The 18,550-nt window shown below is 34.5% G+C and overlaps 1 protein-coding gene across 2 annotated transcripts in view; it reads left to right on the top strand.

Moving 5' to 3' along the window:
- The window catches only part of DDX60 (DExD/H-box helicase 60), a 102,227-nt gene that overhangs the window by 38,545 nt on the left and 45,132 nt on the right, over window positions 1-18,550 (top strand). For both annotated transcript variants that reach the window (XM_026485638.4, XM_026485639.4), the window contains exons 18-27: window positions 284-433; window positions 2,736-2,855; window positions 4,030-4,125; window positions 6,052-6,167; window positions 6,988-7,130; window positions 7,217-7,326; window positions 11,364-11,468; window positions 11,952-12,080; window positions 13,106-13,230; window positions 17,149-17,307. In XM_026485638.4, the coding sequence (XP_026341423.1) occupies window positions 284-433; window positions 2,736-2,855; window positions 4,030-4,125; window positions 6,052-6,167; window positions 6,988-7,130; window positions 7,217-7,326; window positions 11,364-11,468; window positions 11,952-12,080; window positions 13,106-13,230; window positions 17,149-17,307 (1,253 nt within the window). The remainder of the gene's footprint in view (window positions 1-283; window positions 434-2,735; window positions 2,856-4,029; window positions 4,126-6,051; window positions 6,168-6,987; window positions 7,131-7,216; window positions 7,327-11,363; window positions 11,469-11,951; window positions 12,081-13,105; window positions 13,231-17,148; window positions 17,308-18,550) is intronic.

Genomic DNA, 18,550 nt, shown 5'->3' with positions numbered 1-18,550 from the left:
CTTAGAAAAAAGTAAATCTTCCCAATGATAAGATATTTTATTCAGGCTCATTTTCCATTTTTCACACACAAACTCACCTCCAGATGTTCAAAAGCATAGCGATTCTGTCTTCTGAGGGAATGCCATGAGGTCTTCAGATTTTCCTACGTGTTTCTACATGTGTTTTCAACTCCCCATCATTACATTTGAAGTTCAGAAAATTATAATAGAAGTGTATTCATAGATTTGTTTTGGTAACATGCTGTTCATATTATTGACAAAAATGGTGCTCTGAACCCTACAGCGAGAGCTCCTTGATGTTGTGGATAATAATGAGTCAGCAGTGATTGTCGCCCCAACGTCCTCAGGCAAAACCTATGCTTCCTACTATTGCATGGAGAAGGTGCTGAAGGAGAGCAATGAAGGGGTGGTTGTGTATGTTGCACCAACAAAGGTAGCCCTCAAGTGACTCGAATTTTCTCTTTCATTCCAAAACCTCTTCTTTTAAAATAATACATGTAGTCATGGGGTGAATCTATTTCAGTTTTTATTATTTATTTGTTGTCCAGTTTTATTGATCTATAATTGGCATATAGCATTGTATTATTTAAGGTGTACCACATGTAATTTGATATATGTATATATTGTGAAGTGATTGCCACAATAAGTTTAGTTAACATCTGTCACCTCATATAGCTACAAACTTTTTTCTTATGAGAATTTTTAAGATCTATACTCTTAGCAACTTTCAAATATGCAGTGCAGTATTGTTAACTATAGTTGCCATGCTGTACATTTCATATCTACTACTTATTTATATTATGACTGGAAGTTTGTACCTTTTGTTCAGCTTCATCCGTTTCACTCACTGCCTCCAACTCCTACCTCTGGCACCCATCAATCTCTTCTCTGTTTCCATAATTTTCACTTTATTTTGTGACCTGTATTTTCTCCTTCCAGTTTCAGAGGACGACATAACACTTTTCTTAGAACCACTGTGAGGAAAAGGTCTGGTCTTGTGGATTTTGTCATTCAGCATTATGCTTGCATTGAGAGAAGTACTCACACTTTGCTGGGCAATGTTGAGTCACTTAGGAATCTAATATTGCCTTTGCAGAGTTTATGGAATTTATCTGATCTGCCGTTGGGCATTCGTGATTGGTCTATCTCTCAATGCAGGTTGTTTTGCCATATTTCTTTTATGTCTGTTACTGCTTAATGTTGAACTTAAAAACAGGAAGTATGATCTTTGTCATTTAGGAGAAAGATTGACTTAACGGAAAATATAAGTTTGCATATCCTCATTCATAACCCTTTGCTTGTAATGTGATTACTCTTAGGAAAGGCAAATTTAGTTGAGATAACTTTAATTCTATAGATTAAAATGAATTCAGACTCCATTTTACCTTCTAGGAAAAGTTTAGTGACTTGTGGTCAGCCTCAGAACCAGATTGATCAATATGATTAATGAAATGAGCATTTTTTTTTATTGTAGCTTTTTTGTTTTTCATGGCTCTTAACAAATACTCATTAAAGGAAATTATATTATATATGTTATATATATGTTATATAAATATATATTATATATGTTATATATATATTATATGTATGTTTTATATATATATATGTTATATAAATATATATAAATTAACCTAGCCAGAAGTGGAATTTTAGTAACAACACAGTACGTTTTGCCAAATTACTCTTTTAGAAGTTTAAATCCATTTTTATTCCTACTGGCAGATATGGCAGTGTGTATTCTCTTATCTTGTCTAACATTTCTGTTATTACTTAAAATGTTTTTGCCATACCGACAGGTGAAAACGTCTATCTCATATTTAAATTTGCTTTTCTGTGATCACTAGTCATTTGGGTATCTTTGTGTGATTTTTGGGCCCTGACATTTCTTTATTCATGAACTACTTCTGGATGCATTTGTCCATTTGTCTTTTACTTGGGGGAAGTGGATTGTCTTTTCATTGATTTGTCAGAGTTTTGTACACTAAGTACATTACTCTTTACATATCATAACAAATATATCTTTATTTGTCATTTAGTCTTTTTGCTCTATTGGGTCATATTAATGATCATATTTTGTTCATATCTTTGTGTACTCAGGTCTATTAGTATTTTCATTTAGTGTTTCCATGTGTGTGCTCAGATATGTGAAAATGTTCACTTTTTAGTGTCTTTATGCTTATGTTTTAAAATTTATTTTTTAATCTATGTGTATCTTTTGGGGGGGCATAAAGTGTGAAATAGATGTTCATAGATTTCTGCTTACTCAGATCCCACTAGCCAGGCTACCCACCTGATCCAAAGTATTCATGTATATATTCAAACTTCAGATGTCTGGAGGAAGTCCCCAAATATAAGAACCACAAATCTAACGGACTATCCTTCACTTGATCTTTCTTCCATGGTAGACTCACAGCTTCTTTCTAAGCCTTGGTCATCCAGGTTTTCAGCTATTTTTTCTGATGTGTGAGCAACATTTCCTGTTTTTTCCTTCTGATTAAGCCATATTTTCCCCATTTTACTTTAAGTTAAGGTTTATCAATGAGGTTCACATGCTTAGTCAAATATCTCAAAGAGAGCATGTTAGTGTATTTAGAGTAGATGTGTGTAAGAAAGGGGCTGTTATTACACTTTCTGCACTTATAACCTTACATATTTTTAGGCAATTCCTGTCAGTCCCTGAGGTTTCATCTGTGCTTTATTATGTAATTATCAAATTACTTCCCTTGTCAACCCAGGCCCTTGTTAATCAAGTAGCAGCAACTGTTCAGAATCGTTTTACCAAAAATCTGCCAAATGGTGAAGCTCTATGTGGTGTTTTTACAAGGGACTATCGTCATGATGCCCTAAACTGTCAGGTAGGATATATTAATTAATGCATTTGTTATCAAATTATATAATAGTACTAATATATGTCTCTTTCACCAGAAATTCTACTAACCCTAACCCTTTGTGAAGACAAAGCTTTATGGAAATAATTTTTTGAATTTATAGAAGATGAAATGGCTTTACAGAAAATTTAATATTGTCACATTCCAAAGAGATGAGAAATAGCACTCATCTTTCTCTAAGGACACTTATATTTTGACTTCAGATTTCAGTTATAGTTTATTGCATCATTTGGTTTATAAATGGATTCAACATGATCTGAAGAATCCAATGCTATAAAAAATTAACAAACACCAATTTCTAATCAGAATGACTTTTTCTTGATAGTTAGGAGACTCTCAATTTTCTTATTGAGTAGGATGCTCATCATAATTTTTAAAAATGTATTATTGATAGAATCCCTGATGCTAAGTAAGCCATAGATAGTTTTCCTCCTTAACAAATTCATAAATAATTAAGACTGAACAAAAAGTGAAAAGATGACTCTAGAACATTGCAGAGCAGACATGAAGATGTGTTACCCAGATTGCCTTTCAAGGATGGCATTGCTGCCCAGATGTGGAGAGAGTAGTCAAGACAAATGCCAGCTGTTGGTTCCTCCAGTTCTGCCTCCACAGTCCATGTCCTGTGGCTGAGCTAGGCAGGGGTATAAGTGCTGGGACATTTCAGCCTGATGTGGAATAGCTCTCACAGCCAGTATTCACTCCAGAATTCTGAGCCAGGATGGCCGAGGTTTCATCAGGCCTGCTTTAAAGTATAGCTTCTCCCTCAGCCCAATTCTGCTTCTCCCCACATCCATAGTTGTTGATCCTAAATAGACATTTTTCAAACAAAACTATCTCAGGGTCAGATTGAAGAAATAAACCTGTGATGATTAACTCTATTTATATTACTTTGAATGCTTATAAATAAGAATTTAAACTTCAAATCTGATATTTTACAACTTTGACTCATAAGAATTACAGTTTCATAAGGCTTAACCTAATATATCACAATTACAATGAAATATCCTCAGAAGTGATATTATATCATAATTATTAGCAGGTACATTCATGAGTTATAACTCTATATTTCATATTCTTATAACAAAGTCTGCACATAGTAAAGTACTCAGAATTTTTGTTTATACAATGTTATTTTTAGGTGCTTATTACAGTGCCTGCCTGCTTTGAAATTCTGCTATTAGCTCCTCATCGCCAAACATGGGTGAAAAGGATCAGATATGTTATATTTGATGAGGTAGGTTTGGTATTATTTCTCTAGGTTGATTTCCTAGTGTACATAAGTGCTATAATGAAGATATTTGGTGCTTCAAGACATTTGTCCCTTTGCATAGAGTTCAGGTTGTGGGGGGGTACTTCCTTCTAAATGGTTTCCTCAGTAACTCATACGTCTTTTGTCTCCATTTTCCTGTTGTGACTCAATAGGGGATGTCGGTATATGCTGCAAAAGTCTGTAACAAGGTAGAATTAACCACCATGGCGTAAGTTTTCCTGGTAGAGATTTCAAAATCCAATCTTTGCCCTCGAAATCAAAGCATTTTGGTCTCTAACAATGATAGCAGTTATGTGAGTTATTTTATCAGTCATCGACACAACAGAAAACAAATGGCACAGTCAAAACACAACAATTCAAGAAGAGAGTTTTCCAAGTGTGTGTGAGGGAAACTAAAGGTTAGTACAGTAATTCAGGGCTAGTAACTTACCCCTATGCTTAAAGGGACAAGTCAAAGAAGAAGTTACTGAGATGCAAAAAGAGACTCTGAAGTAGCCACATTGTGAGTACTTACTTAGTTGAGGGACATAGCTAGTTCAAGGTAAACTTTCAGGAAGGGATCCAGTGAAATAAAGACCTCATTCTCCTCACATCTCCTGATCCCTTGCCAAGGCTCTCCATTGGCCAAGTCCAGGGGAACCAGAGAGCTCTGGAGTCACTTTAAAGTAATCTCTACAGGTCCGTTTCCCTGGCCAAAGAGAGCAGGATAGAAAATAATGGAGAATTATAGGGACGAATGGAAGATATTTGTAACATTTCTATAGTATTTATAAATGTTATGAAATTTTATAATATTTATAAATGATATTTATAACATTTTATCCTTATATTTTATTTTATATTTTTATAATTATATTTAATAATACACTTAAAATATATTTATATAATATAAAATATATGTTAATATGTTATATATAAATATATATTAAATATTTATATATTTGATTTATATATTATATATTTTATTTATATAATATAGATTTATATAATATGTAATTTATATATGACATATATTTATAGAATTATATATTATATTTATATATTCATGCAAAGCATATAAAGCATATTATATTTATTAAATACTATATTATATATCCATTTTATATAATATATGTTATATATTTATTTATATATATACAGAGCAAGTGGGCTGGCATGACTGATAATGGCAGTAAGGCTGTAGGAGGGCAACCCTGGAGTGGGCAGTCAGTGAAGTCCTTCTAATGGAGTGACATTCGCCTGAACTCTGTAAGCTGAAAAGAGAGGGTTAAGCAGAGGGAATGATACATGTGAAAGCTCTGGGGTAGGAAAGGTGTGTTCAAGGAACACAGAAAAGTCCAGTATGTTCTAAGCAGAGGGGGAGCACTATGGGGCAGAATGACTTGATACGAAGCTAGAGAGGCAAGAGGGGGCCAAGTTATGTGAGGTATAATGTACACCCTGTTAAGGAGTTAACATTCTGTTCCATATGCAAAGGAAGATATTGAAGAAATTTAATTAAGGACATGGACTGATCTAATTTGTCTTTTAGACATATCATTTTGGCTGTGATTAGAAGAATGTAGGGGGCACTGAGGGAAGCTAGGTGGTGGGTGATATTGTAGTAGTGCAGCTGAGACGTGATGGTGGCTCGGGTGGCAGTAGACATGGAGAGAAGCGCATAGATTTGAAAGAAATTTTTGAAGTAAGAGAAAGAGGAATTATTGATGGATTGGTTATGGCGATTGAAGAAAATTTGTGTCACGATTTGCCATCACCTAATTTGTGGATATTTATATAAACTTGGCCTGGTAACATGAAACTATGTATGATGATTTGAGCTTCTGTGTCTTATTTTCATTTGCTATTTTAAAATAAGCTTTTTAAAGGAGAACTTTTTTTCTTTAATAGGTCCATTGTCTTGGCGGAGAAATTGGAGCAGAAGTCTGGGAGCATCTCCTTGTCATGATCCGATGTCCCTTTCTGGCTCTTTCAGCTACCATAAGTAACCCGGAGCATCTCACTGAGTAGGCATTATGTTCCAATTTGGATAAATGCTTTTCTATTTTAAATTTTATACTTTCTATATAGGTTCTGAAGAGTTTCATAACTTTCTGGTGAGTTTATTAACTTATCTCTGGCTATTCAAGCAACAGAGCATCTACAGTGCCTCCTGGCAGGTGCTGAGAAAGGCCACACTCAATAAAGGAAAATCAAGGACTATCCCAGCCAGATCTGCCATTGAGTAGAAAATTTCTTCCGTTCGTCCAAAAAAGTTCACCAGCAGTGATAGATCTATGTTCCTTTTTTTTTTTTGTCCTTGAGCAAGAAATAAAAAATGAAATAGTATAATGACATCCCCTGCCACAGACCTTGAGATTTCTTCTATTGTCCCACTTTGTAGATGTTTAGAAAGATAGCAAAGCCTTATTAATTGAAAATCCCATAACATTTTGTCATTGGGATAGATTTTGCCTTGTTGCTATAACAATTATAGCAAAGGCTACTATGTGCCAGGCACTATGCTAAGTGTTTTGCAAATAGTAATTTATCTTAAATACCCAACAGCCCTTATGATTTACTATTTCCATTACTACTATTAAATCGTATTTCTATTACTACTATTATTATTTCCATTTTTATGGAATGCAGAATGTGGGAAATGAGGCACAAAGAATGTAAATGTAAATGTGACTCTCAACCGAGAGCCACGGACAGCGGTAAGGAGGCTGGGATTCAGTCTCAGGTAGTCTGCCTCCAGGGCCTATTCCTTTAAGTACAATTTTTAAATGTCACAGGAATAGTACTATATTACTGCCTACATAATATGTAAATTTATTTTTTAAGGTGGCTACAATCAGTAAAACACTACTGGAAACAAGAAGACAATACAATGGGAAAAAATACTGCTTTTAAAAGAAATGCTGGCCGTTATGCCAATTCTCCCAAAGATTACTTCCAAATAAAGCAATCATATAAAGTTAGACTTGGTATGTTTGGAATTTTTCTTTTACTTGAAAATCATTGCAGTCCTTATGCGTCCACTGATTTGGAAATTCTTGCTCTTCATTGTTAGTGCTCTATGGAGAGAGATACAATGATTTAGAGAAGCATATATGTTCAATAAAACATCATGACATTTATTTTGATCATTTCCACCCATGTGCCGCACTAACAACGGATCATGTAAGTAATATTTTAGCCATATTTGTTCTGTGTAATATAAATTACTTGTATATATATTATAATTGAAAAGCTGCCTAGTTGATTCTTAAGAGAATTGTAGTATAGATACTTTATAACAGATATTTAACTTTATTCTTTATTTTGTATATTGAATGTATTTGACCTATAGCATAATATAAATTTAAGGTGTATAACATGCTAATTTGCTGTATTTATATATTATAAAATAATTGTAATAGCAATAGTTAGCACCTCACATTATATAATTATACTACAATATTACTGTCCATATTTATTATGCCATGCACTAAGTCTCTCTGTTGTAGTTACTCATTGCAAGTTTATGCCTTCAAACAACACTGATCTTAACCTTCCCACCTCACATTCCCTGAAAACCATCATTTTACTGTGTTTTTTATGAGTTTGACTTTTAGATTCCACGTATAAGTGATAGTATGCTGTTATTTGTCTTTCTCTGCCTGACTTATCTCTGTATAACTTTGCATAATGTGCTCAGGGTACATTCATGTTGTTTCAAATGGCAGGATATCCTCCTTTCTCAGGGTTGAAGAGTATTTATTAACATTGGTTTTTAAAAAATAACAAAAATAACTTTGTAGTCTTCAATGAACCCTCAGTGGTGTCTGGATCCGCAAAGCTTGAAAATGACTAAAATTTCAACCTGAAGTTTTTTGGTTAATTTTATTTATTCTTGGACATTATCTTGCCCATTTTCCTTCTTCTCAGTACCCATGTCTCTCTGTCCACCTTTGTGACACTATCTCAGTGCACAACTCTATGTGGGGAGCTCCTAGTACATGTGAAAATCTGATCACTGCCAGTTAGGTTAAATAAGGAAAAGACATTTCACTAACGTAACAATCATAACATGATTTTTTGGTAGTGAATCAATAAAGTGGAGGTCTTAGGATATCATTTGGGGCATTGGGGTGTCTGTGGAGAAAGATTTCTTAAATTTCCTTGCATATTTCTCTTCCTTTCTCATCCTATTCTTAGGAATGACCCATTCAAGCTCTTATTACCTCTCAAAGTGATAATCAGTAGTTTGCCTTCCTTTCAAAACCTAGCAAGTAGAATATATTCCAAATTCTGTTGTCAGGTAAAACTCCTAAAACATAATTATGATCTTGCCAAGCCTTAATGGCTTTCCTTTGGAAGTGACTAAATCCACAGTTCCTTGGCTTGGCTTCCTAGGTCTTCTCTGACCTGGCCCCAAAATCTGATGTATTTTACCTGGAGGCCTTCATGATTCGTATTGTTCCTGGAGTATTTCACCACAGATGCCAAATGCCAGTTGTTCAGACCCTGTTTATCTTTTGTGACTCTTCTAATGTGAAACATCTTCAGAGTCCTTCTGTGACTTCCTTAGGTGGGTGTCATGCTCTCTCCATAGCACCTTGTCTGTATTTCTTGTATGACACCAATTATGATCAGCTTACTGCTAAAGTTGCTTATATGCATGTCTTCTTTATCTTACTAGAATAACTCCTTGAAGACAAATTCTGTGTCCTCATGAGTTCCTAAAAAACTTGTATATAAACGGTGCTTAATAACTATATGTTAAGTAAAGATAGCCAACTTAAATCGAGCATTTACTTTGTGTTCTAGGAATTTTACGTATTTTGTCTCTTTTAACCATCACAACAGTTTTAGGATGGATGTCTTGTTAATATTCCCATTTTACAAATGAGGAAGTTGAGGCATAGAGCATTTAACTAACTCATTATTGCACCACAAGTAAGTGGTGGGGCCAGGATGCAATCAAGATAGACTCCAGAGCTTGCCCTATCATCACAGTATTCTGAATGATCTATTGGACAAATACCTGAATGAGTGCATGGATGAGAATCATTTTATAGCCTTTGGGCTATGATGCAATGGCTTCTAAAAGCAACTGAATGAATCCTAATCATGGTAATTTTCTAATAAGATTTTATTACAGAAGTTTCTTTTTTGTGTGGCAATGGCCCAATCTGAACCCTAAATAAAAGTTAAGTATGGACAAAATTCCTGTGACCTCACACCCCACACTTAGAATACAGATGATAACCCACACATAAATAATAGACTTCTTTTTCTGTCCCTTTCTCTCTGTCTCCTTTTTTCTTTCCCTATTGTCACCTGGCATTTTTAAAACAGCATAGTATTTAAAAATTATTTATTTTGTGGAGGATGTTTCCAGGCAAGTTATCTTTAAGTAGCAATGAGTGCAGTGATTTGGAGTACCTAGCAAGATTGGTATTTTGGTCCAACTGCCTTTTGTCTGTTTTCAGTAGCTATTAATGGAGTAACTGGAAAGCAGCAGAACTGCTACAGTGTGCTCTGGCCCTGTATGACTTCTGCAAAGGTCATGCTGTTGTATGAGTCTTCTTAAGAATTCTGGACTTTTTTTTTTTTTAAGATTTTATTTATTTATTTGACAGAGTGAGAGGCAGCGAGAGAGGGAACACAAGCAGGGGGAGTGTGAGGGGGAGAAGCAGGCTTCCCGCTGAGCAGGGAGCCCGACACGGGGCTCAATCCCAGAATGCTGGGATCACGACCTGAGCCGAAGGCAGATGCTTAATGACTGAGCCACCCAGGAGCCCCAGGAATTCTGGACTTTTGCAGCAGGAATGGAGGATAAACTCAAAGGCTTGGGCATTACTAGCTGTGTGTGAAGCATGTGTTTATATAGTGTGTTTCGTATAGTAGCAGCAATACAAAGCAAGCAGACCTTTCTTGATGTTGTGTAGTACACTTCAGATTAATATGAAAGAACTCAGTGGCAAGAAAAAGCATAATAAATTATGGCAACCGAAAGAGAAGAACCATCCACCCTGATCATTGCCCCTACAGCTTCATCATAAAAATAGTTTGAGAAGGGAAGGGGTGGGACAGGATAAGTAAACTGGCCTTAATCCAACTGAGGTGAAGGATTGCCCTTCAATCCATATGAGGCTTATTTTTGGCAAAAAAGCAGAGCTTGGCTTTTGCAGCCAATTACCATGCCACAGAGGAGCAGCTGCTCACTCCTGGAGAGCTGTCAGCCCCAGGAAGTCCTTGAAAGAACTGGTGACTCTTTCTGCTCATACAGATCAATTCTTACCATTACTTGGGACATTAGAGATGATATGGTTTGCAAAATAGGATCATACTGTAATACTACTGTGTTTACAAATGAAGGATGGTACAAATTTATGACCTTTTATTTCTTTTCCTTTTCTACGTAGGCTGGCTTAGGTTTTGCCAGTTCATTAGTTACTATGTAGTGGAGAACAACTGAATTGAATTCCCAGCTTTTAGCCACAGAGTTATTAAACCGATTTTAAAAATTTAGACTTATAAGTTGATCATTGACAGTTGAGGCATCAACCACATGCCAGGTATTTCACTAGACTTATTACATACATTATCTAACTTAATTCTTGCAACAAATCTATGGCACAAGCAGAATTCTTGTCCACTTTAGAAATGAAGAAACTCAGGCTTCTATAAAAGGCTAAGAGACTTAAGAAATCACAAGCATTCTAGTGACAGAAATAAGATTTATATCTTTTTGGGTTTTTTTAGATTTTATTTTATTTATTTGACAGACAGAGAGACAGCCAGCGAGAGAGGGAACACAAGCAGGAGGAGTGGGAGAGGAAGAAGCAGGCTCCCAGCAGAAGAGCCTGACGTGGGGTTCGATCCCAGAACTCCAGGATCACGCTCTGAGCCAAAGGCAGACGCTTAACGACTGAGCCACCCAGGCGCCCCCAAAATAAGATTTATATCTTAAAAATTATGCTGGTTTTTGGATTTATCTTACAGATAGGTTTTTTAGTTAGGCAAAATAATTTCCCACTTTCAAGTAGTATTAATAAGAGAACATAATGTTTACATTCCAAAATAACATATTCAGTTACTATATTGACATGGAGTATGTTGATATAATGCAGTCTCAAGTTCAGAGAGTTTACCCAGGTTCACAGGGCAAAGGACAGAATAGAAGATAGAATGGAAGAATATTAAAATTTTTAATTTTGTTTTAAATGTAGATTGAAAAGTACGGATTCCCTTCTGATCTTACCCTTTCCCCTCGAGAAACCATCCAGCTTTATGATACCATGTTTCAAATCTGGGAAAGCTGGCCCAGGGCCCAGGTAAGTAATAATTACACATTTAATTTGAATTAATTGTATTATAGTGGATGGTAACATTGCTGTTCAGAAAGACAAAGTCTCACCCTTTCTGGTCATATGCATCTAATCTTTTAAAATTATAGATAGTTTCCAAAATAAAATCACCCCTTCTCAGATCTTCTTGCTAACATATTGTGTTTTATTTTAATGGGGTGTAATGCCATTGAATTCCTGAAGATATTACTTCTTTCAATTTCTGGGATGCTAGGATATTTTAGTCTTCTTTTACATCTTGGATTCATATTCCTTCATTTTCTCATTGTACTCTCCTTTTCTCTTTATGCCCTAGTTGCTGTCTGTTCTCATCTTCTATTTGGTAAAAAGACATTCGATAGTCTGTACTCTCCAGAAGCTTGTAATTCTGTTAAATGAAATGCATAATTGAGAAACATCTTTGGATTTTCTTGCGTGATTTTATTTAATTTTGTGGGATTTCTTTTCAAGGAGCTCGATCCAGAGAAATTCATTCATTTTAAGAATAAAATAGTTGTTAAAAAGTTGGATGCTAGAAAATATGAAGAGAGCTTAAAGGCAGAATTCACAAGTTGGATTAAAAATGGCCATACTGAGGAGGTAATTTCCGCATGTTTTTGGCAAAACCCTATGTTCCTTGTTTTCTTAGTTGCATTGTTGCCATCATCATCATCATCATTATTATTACTATTATTATTTTAGTCTTCAACTTAAAGTTTAGGACTTTAGGCCGCACTGAAAGTCTAGTATTCTGAGATAGAACAGAAAGAGGAAAAGGAAATTGCTCTTTGTTTAATCCTCTGTGCTTTCTCAGTGTTACAACAGACAAGAACAGAGGTGTCACTATCCACAGTTAGTGTTCTTGATGCAGTAAGAGATTGAAATCATAGTAACAGTAGCTCAGAAGAATTTTTTACTCCTTTATCATTTTTGGCTTGGGATTTTTTTCTTTTGTGATTTTTAATTCAATTTGTGGGAACTATTTGTGTATTAAAACCTTCACCTGGGGTCATGTAAGTTTTGCATATTTATATTAAATAAGTTGAGGATGGTCTTTATATTTCAAAGTTTGTTTTATTGTCACACATTGAGGTTTCTCATTTTGGGTGAGTGACATATATTAGACTTTCTCATTTGAGTTTTTTCCATTACATTTTAACTTAAGTAATCTCCTCCCATTCAGAAACATAATTAATTTACATTTTCTTCCATTTATTTTGTCATTTAAAAACATTCAGTTTGAAAGTGGTTTTTTTATACATGCCATGGAGAAAAACTGATTTACCCCAACTTCTGCTGTAGTGGTACCAGCAATCATTTACTGAACAACCTCTTTCTGACTGATTTGTGGTGCCTTACATAAATGCATGTTAAATTGCATATATGTGTGCATGTATATATAGTAATCTTTTTGTTTTTGTTGTTCCATGGTGTATTGATTTGTATATTTCTTTGATGGTTCTTTAAAAAATGTTATATTTTCATAATTATTTTATTATATTTTATTTTAAGGAAGCACAGAAATATAGATTAGACAACTATGAAAATACTTTAGCCAAAAGTAGTAATTCTTTTCTTTATTATGCAGAATTTAAAACTAATAATTTTTTTATTCATTGCTACAGGCCAAAATGGTTCTGAGGAATCTTAGTCCTGAGTCAGTTTCTAGTTCAGAAAACATGATAAGAATGTTTCCACTTCTCGTTGAAAAGCTAAGGCAAATGGAAAAGTTACCGGCATTATTTTTTTTGTAAGTCATTTAATTTAATTAGTTTTTGTTTGTAATTTGTATCAGGCTTATTCTTTTAAGTTGAGGAAAATGACACAAACTTCACTGTTGTAATAAAGTATTCATAACTATTTTTGGTGCTCATTTGTTATCAGAATGCATATTTAAAAAATGCACCTTTCTAGTTCAAAAAATATTTAGTTCTTAAAAAATATCAGTTCTTAAAAAATATTTTTACTTGTGCTATTACAAATTACTACCTTTGAATAGTTTCCTACTCCATTTTTTATCTTTTTACTGTAAACTATTATATTTTTATTTAGGTCTTGTAAATTTCCAGTAACTATTGAGGTTCTTGGCAAAAATAAATTGAATGTTTACACATACAAGTATCCCACATAAAATTAAAGTATCCTTACAACATGCTAGCATATTTATTGGTGGGGTATTTTATTGTTTTTAATTCACAGTTATGAGAACTGTAACTTAGAGACACTGCTATCTTGCTAAAGTTTATATGCTATAGCATAAAAATAGCTTAAAATTGAATGTAATCATCCAGTTTTGGTGAGGCATAAGTTATACCAAAATATATTCATTAAATGGATAGTACTCTGTATCCTGGATTAACTTTGATCACATAGTCTGGGATCAGAATAAAATGCTTTCTTTATTTTAGAAGATTTTAAACTACTTTCGGTCATGGAAGTTTAAGTAGGCCACGGATATAAACAAACAAACAAACAAATAAATAAAGGTTCATTATCTTGTTCATCTGGCAAAGTTTAATGAAATTTTTTTACACATAAATAGACATATAGTACTGAATCATTATTGGTGATATACATTTAAAATAATGATGATAATTAAACATATGGTTGTGTTTGGAACTTTTGGAGATTGCAATACAATTGTTCCTTTTATCTGTGTTGTTGGGACAAGGAAAATAAATTTCTGAACTACCAAGAAGTTACACAACTCACCTACTTAACTTTAGAGCATGGCTACAGATTTTAGAAACAAACACAATTTTGTGTATCTGAGATATTCCTGAAAGCCTAACTGCAAAATAGAAATCCAAAAATAACTATTTATTGTTCATGCACACGTAAATACTTAAAACATTTAAGAAGTAAAATATTTTCACCCAATGTGTGAAGGAAGTCAAGAGTTACAAACTTCCAGGTAAAAAATAAATAAGTCATGGAGATGTAATGTATAGCATAGCGACTATAGTTAATAATACTGCATTGCATATTTGAAGGTTGCTAAGAGATTAGTTCTTAAAAGTTCTTATCACAAGAAAACAAATTCTGTAGCTATGTGTGGTAACAGATGTTAATTAGGCTGATTGTCGTGATCATGTCACAACATATGCAAATATTGAATCATTCTGGTGTATACCTGAAATTAATATAATGTTGTATGTTAATTGTACTGCAATAAAAAAAAAAGGGCAGGGTACAATAGAATGCATAGTGTTTTGTGCACCTGTAAAAGCTTCTTTGGAAACTATACCTAGGAGCACGATCACTGTATTTTGTAGTACGGGAAAACTAATGCGATAAATGGAACATGACTTTTTTTTCTAATGTGGCTTCTTAACGTATGTCCCATCAGTAGTTCATGAGGTTCCCATTTAGACCTATCATCACAAGCTTGTGGGATTGTCATTCTGTTTCTGTAAAATCATGTCTTGCTACTGTTGTAATTTGCATTACTCTGATCAGTACTGAAGTTGAGCATTTCTTTCAAGTAATGGTCTTTTAACTTTAATTAAAAATTAATGTTTAATTTTGATGCATTAAAATTCATCAACACTTAAAAAAAGGAGAAAATGTTTCACAAAAGCATCATAGATTTAATTTTGCTTGAGGAATTGACTCTTGGCATGTCTTGGAATTTTGGGCTCTCTGCAGAACATACTGTGAAAATCCTTGGTCTTATGCAGTTTGATTTAATCCTAAGTAGCCCCAGATCATCAATAAATCAGGATTTTTTTAGGGCTCAATCTGTACATCTGAGAGCTTATCGAATAATGATTGTCCCTGTCAGCCTTCTCCAGTTTGGTCTCTAGAAAAAAATGTGTGGAGCACGTTTAATGTTTAGTGACACTATCAGTGTGTGCTTAAGAACACACATTTCACGATCGGGCCCAATTGGGATCCTACCTCTGCTCTCAATTAGTATGGCACTTCTAGACAGCTCCTTAATGGCTTTGAACCTTAGTTTCTTTATTTGCAAAACGAGGTGATAAAAATTGTAACGCATAGGGTTGGGGTGAGAATTAAATACAAATAAATTACGAAAGCCCTTAATGCAGTATTACAAAATGATATTGACAGAAGTCCAATCTTGATCACATTCATTCTAAATAGGTTATCAGAGAGACTTAAGAGGAAGAATTATTTCCAAGTGATCTAGATTTTAAACACGAAGTACTATGATGAAAATTATGCCGTTTCATACAGAATGTACACCTAGATGAAGTAAATTGCATTAAAATAAAAAAAGAAGCAACATGATTTCATGACTAAGAACATGGGCTTGGAGGCCAGATTCTGCCACATACAAGCTGTGGAATCGTGGGCAGATCACTTAATCTGTTTATATATATATATCCATTTTCTCATCTACAAAATAGGGATAATAATAGTGTTTTCCTCATAGGGTGATTCTGAGTACAAAATGGTTTAATATATTTATGATTTGGATACTTATATTTATGGTACTTAGAGTAGCGTCTGAAAATAGCATGTTTAAGTGTTAAGTGTTTACTAACTTTATTATTTTATTGTCTACCATATAAAATTTCTTGCCATGTGGCATAGACTGCCATTTATTTAATCCTTACTTTACTAGTATACCAATTTGTTTACTTTTCATCTGGTCTCTGGAAAGAAGTAGTCACAATCCAAAAAGTTAGGGTGAGAACCCAACATTGTCTCCATTCCTGCCTAAGAGCAATATTTTACTGTTTGATCTCATTTATATATAGAATCTTAAAAAGCTGAACTCATAGAAACAGAGAGTAGATTGGTGGTTACCAGGGTCTCAGAGGGTTAGGGATGAGAGAAACGGAGAGATGTTGGTCAGAGGGTACAAACTTCCAGTTATAAGATGAATAAGTTCTGGGGATATAATGCATAGCATGGTGACTATAGCTAACAATACTGTATTTTATCCTTCAAAGTTGCTAAAAGGGTAGATCTTAAATCTTCCCAGAATAACACACAAAAGGCAACCACAGGAGGTGACGGATGTGTTAACTAACCTTATTATGGTAATTTGTGATATGCAGAGGTATCAAATCATCATGTTGTACACCTTAAACTTATGCAATGTTACATGTCAATTATATTTCAATAAAACTGGAAAAAAGCAAAGGAGTCTCTAAAATTCACAAAAGATTTGTGAAATCCAAACTTACGCATAAATAGATAATGCTAAGGGCCTTTGATTCCATCGGGGGGAGACCTAAATATGAGTGGAATTTAATACAAGAGCAACTACAACAACAATTCAAATAAATAAAAGAGCATAATTCTTTTTTGTTTTTAAACTTCTTTTTCTCATCTTGGTTTTGGGGGGGGCAATCCATTTTCTGTATATAAATAGAGAAAATCCATTGTTCTCTGTCCCTTACCTGTGGAGTGTCTTACCTACTCTTATAGGAGAAATTTCCATGGGCTGTAATTGCTGTTGCCTCACGGGTAAGGTCTATACAAGGAGGGCAACTTACAGTTTACTGTTAAGGTAGTTAATAAGGAGTCTGCTGACCCAGAATACCTTGTGTGCGTATTCAGGATAAAACTCATGAAGTTAGATATTAAAAGCTCAACAGGTATATGTCAGGATGTTAAAAGTAGAAGGAAATATGATTTGAATTTTATTTATGATACTGTTTTCAAGGCAAGTGGTCTTTTCATTTGCTTGTAGATTCAGCTTAAGTGATGTAGAACAAACAGCTCAATGGGTGAGACGTTTCCTGAAGCAAAAGCAGGAGAGACAAAGGCCTCCCGAAGCTGATAAAGAAGCCCATGACATGATTAATAAACTTCGAAAAGTTCAAAAATCCATTGAGAAACAAAAGACAATGTAAGTATTTAATGAAACAGATTAGTGGTTAAAGGGTTAAAATACTCCACAGGTCGAATCAGAAACATACGTTGAATGTGCTACAAAGAAGTTCTAGTTATTGCTTGAACTTATTTGCAAATTGTCTTAATTTGGGTCGGAAAATGGGATAAAGATAAGTGGTCATAATATTTATATACATATTCTTTAGTTGCATAGATGAGTCTCATTTAAGACTTCAAAGAGGCAGGACCACAGCCTATGAGCTTTGGCGGATTATGTTCCTGACATATTTATCCCTCAAAATAAGCATATGTGGGGGCGCCTGGGTGGCACAGTGGTTAGGCATCTGCCTTCGGCTCAGGGCGTGATCCCGGCATTATGGGATCGAGCCCCACATCAGGCTCCTCCACTATGAGCCTGCTTCTTCCTCTCCCACTCCCCCTGCTTGTGTTCCCTCTTTCGCTGGCTGTCTCTATCTCTGTCAAATAAATAAATAAAATCTTAAAAAAAAATAAGCATATGTGACTCCAACTCTCAGTCAGCCCGCAGAACAAAGTCAAAACTCGTTGTCTTGGGTCACAACATGGAGGTGTCATTGATTTATCATGATGTCACATAAGTGAACATCGAATGAATTTGAAAATTGAAATGCCGGTGATGGGTATTAAGCAGGGCACGTATTGCATGGTGCACTGGGTGTTATATGCAAGTAATGAATCATGGAACTTTACATCAAAAACTAGGGATGTACTGTATGGTGACTAACATAACATAATAAAAAATTACTATAAAAAAATAAAATGAACATAAATGGATTACACAAATTAAAAAAAAAAAAGAAATGTCAGTTCTATGCTTGCCAGAACTTTGCTTTTGACTCCTCTTCCTTGTTCTCATGTCTAATCCTGGCAACTCTAGTCCAAGATGTTTATTGTCTCCCTATTGTTCTCTCCATCTTATTTGCTGCCTGGTGTAGATGCTCATTATGTCTTCCTTGAATGATTGCAAAGGTCTTCTTTTTAGACTCCAGAGCCTTAGGGTTCACTACTCTCCAGTGTAGCTAACAATTACTCTTGCTAACATTCAAATTGATTAAATTATTCAATGTTCACTATTCTTTCTTCCTTCTTCTTTGCTTCAACGATAAAGTCTAAATTTTTTGGATGTTGTTGGTATGCCAGCAGGTTTTGGGCTTTGCCCTACTTTTCCAGTTTTACTTCCTACCATTCCCCTCTAATAATACTCAGCATTTATGGTTCTT

The sequence above is a fragment of the Ursus arctos genome, unplaced genomic scaffold (assembly GCF_023065955.2).
Source record: "Ursus arctos isolate Adak ecotype North America unplaced genomic scaffold, UrsArc2.0 scaffold_11, whole genome shotgun sequence".
Taxonomy (NCBI): Eukaryota; Metazoa; Chordata; class Mammalia; order Carnivora; family Ursidae; genus Ursus; species Ursus arctos.
Note: the sequence above shows the minus strand (reverse complement) of the source record. Positions and strands in the feature narration are given on the sequence as shown.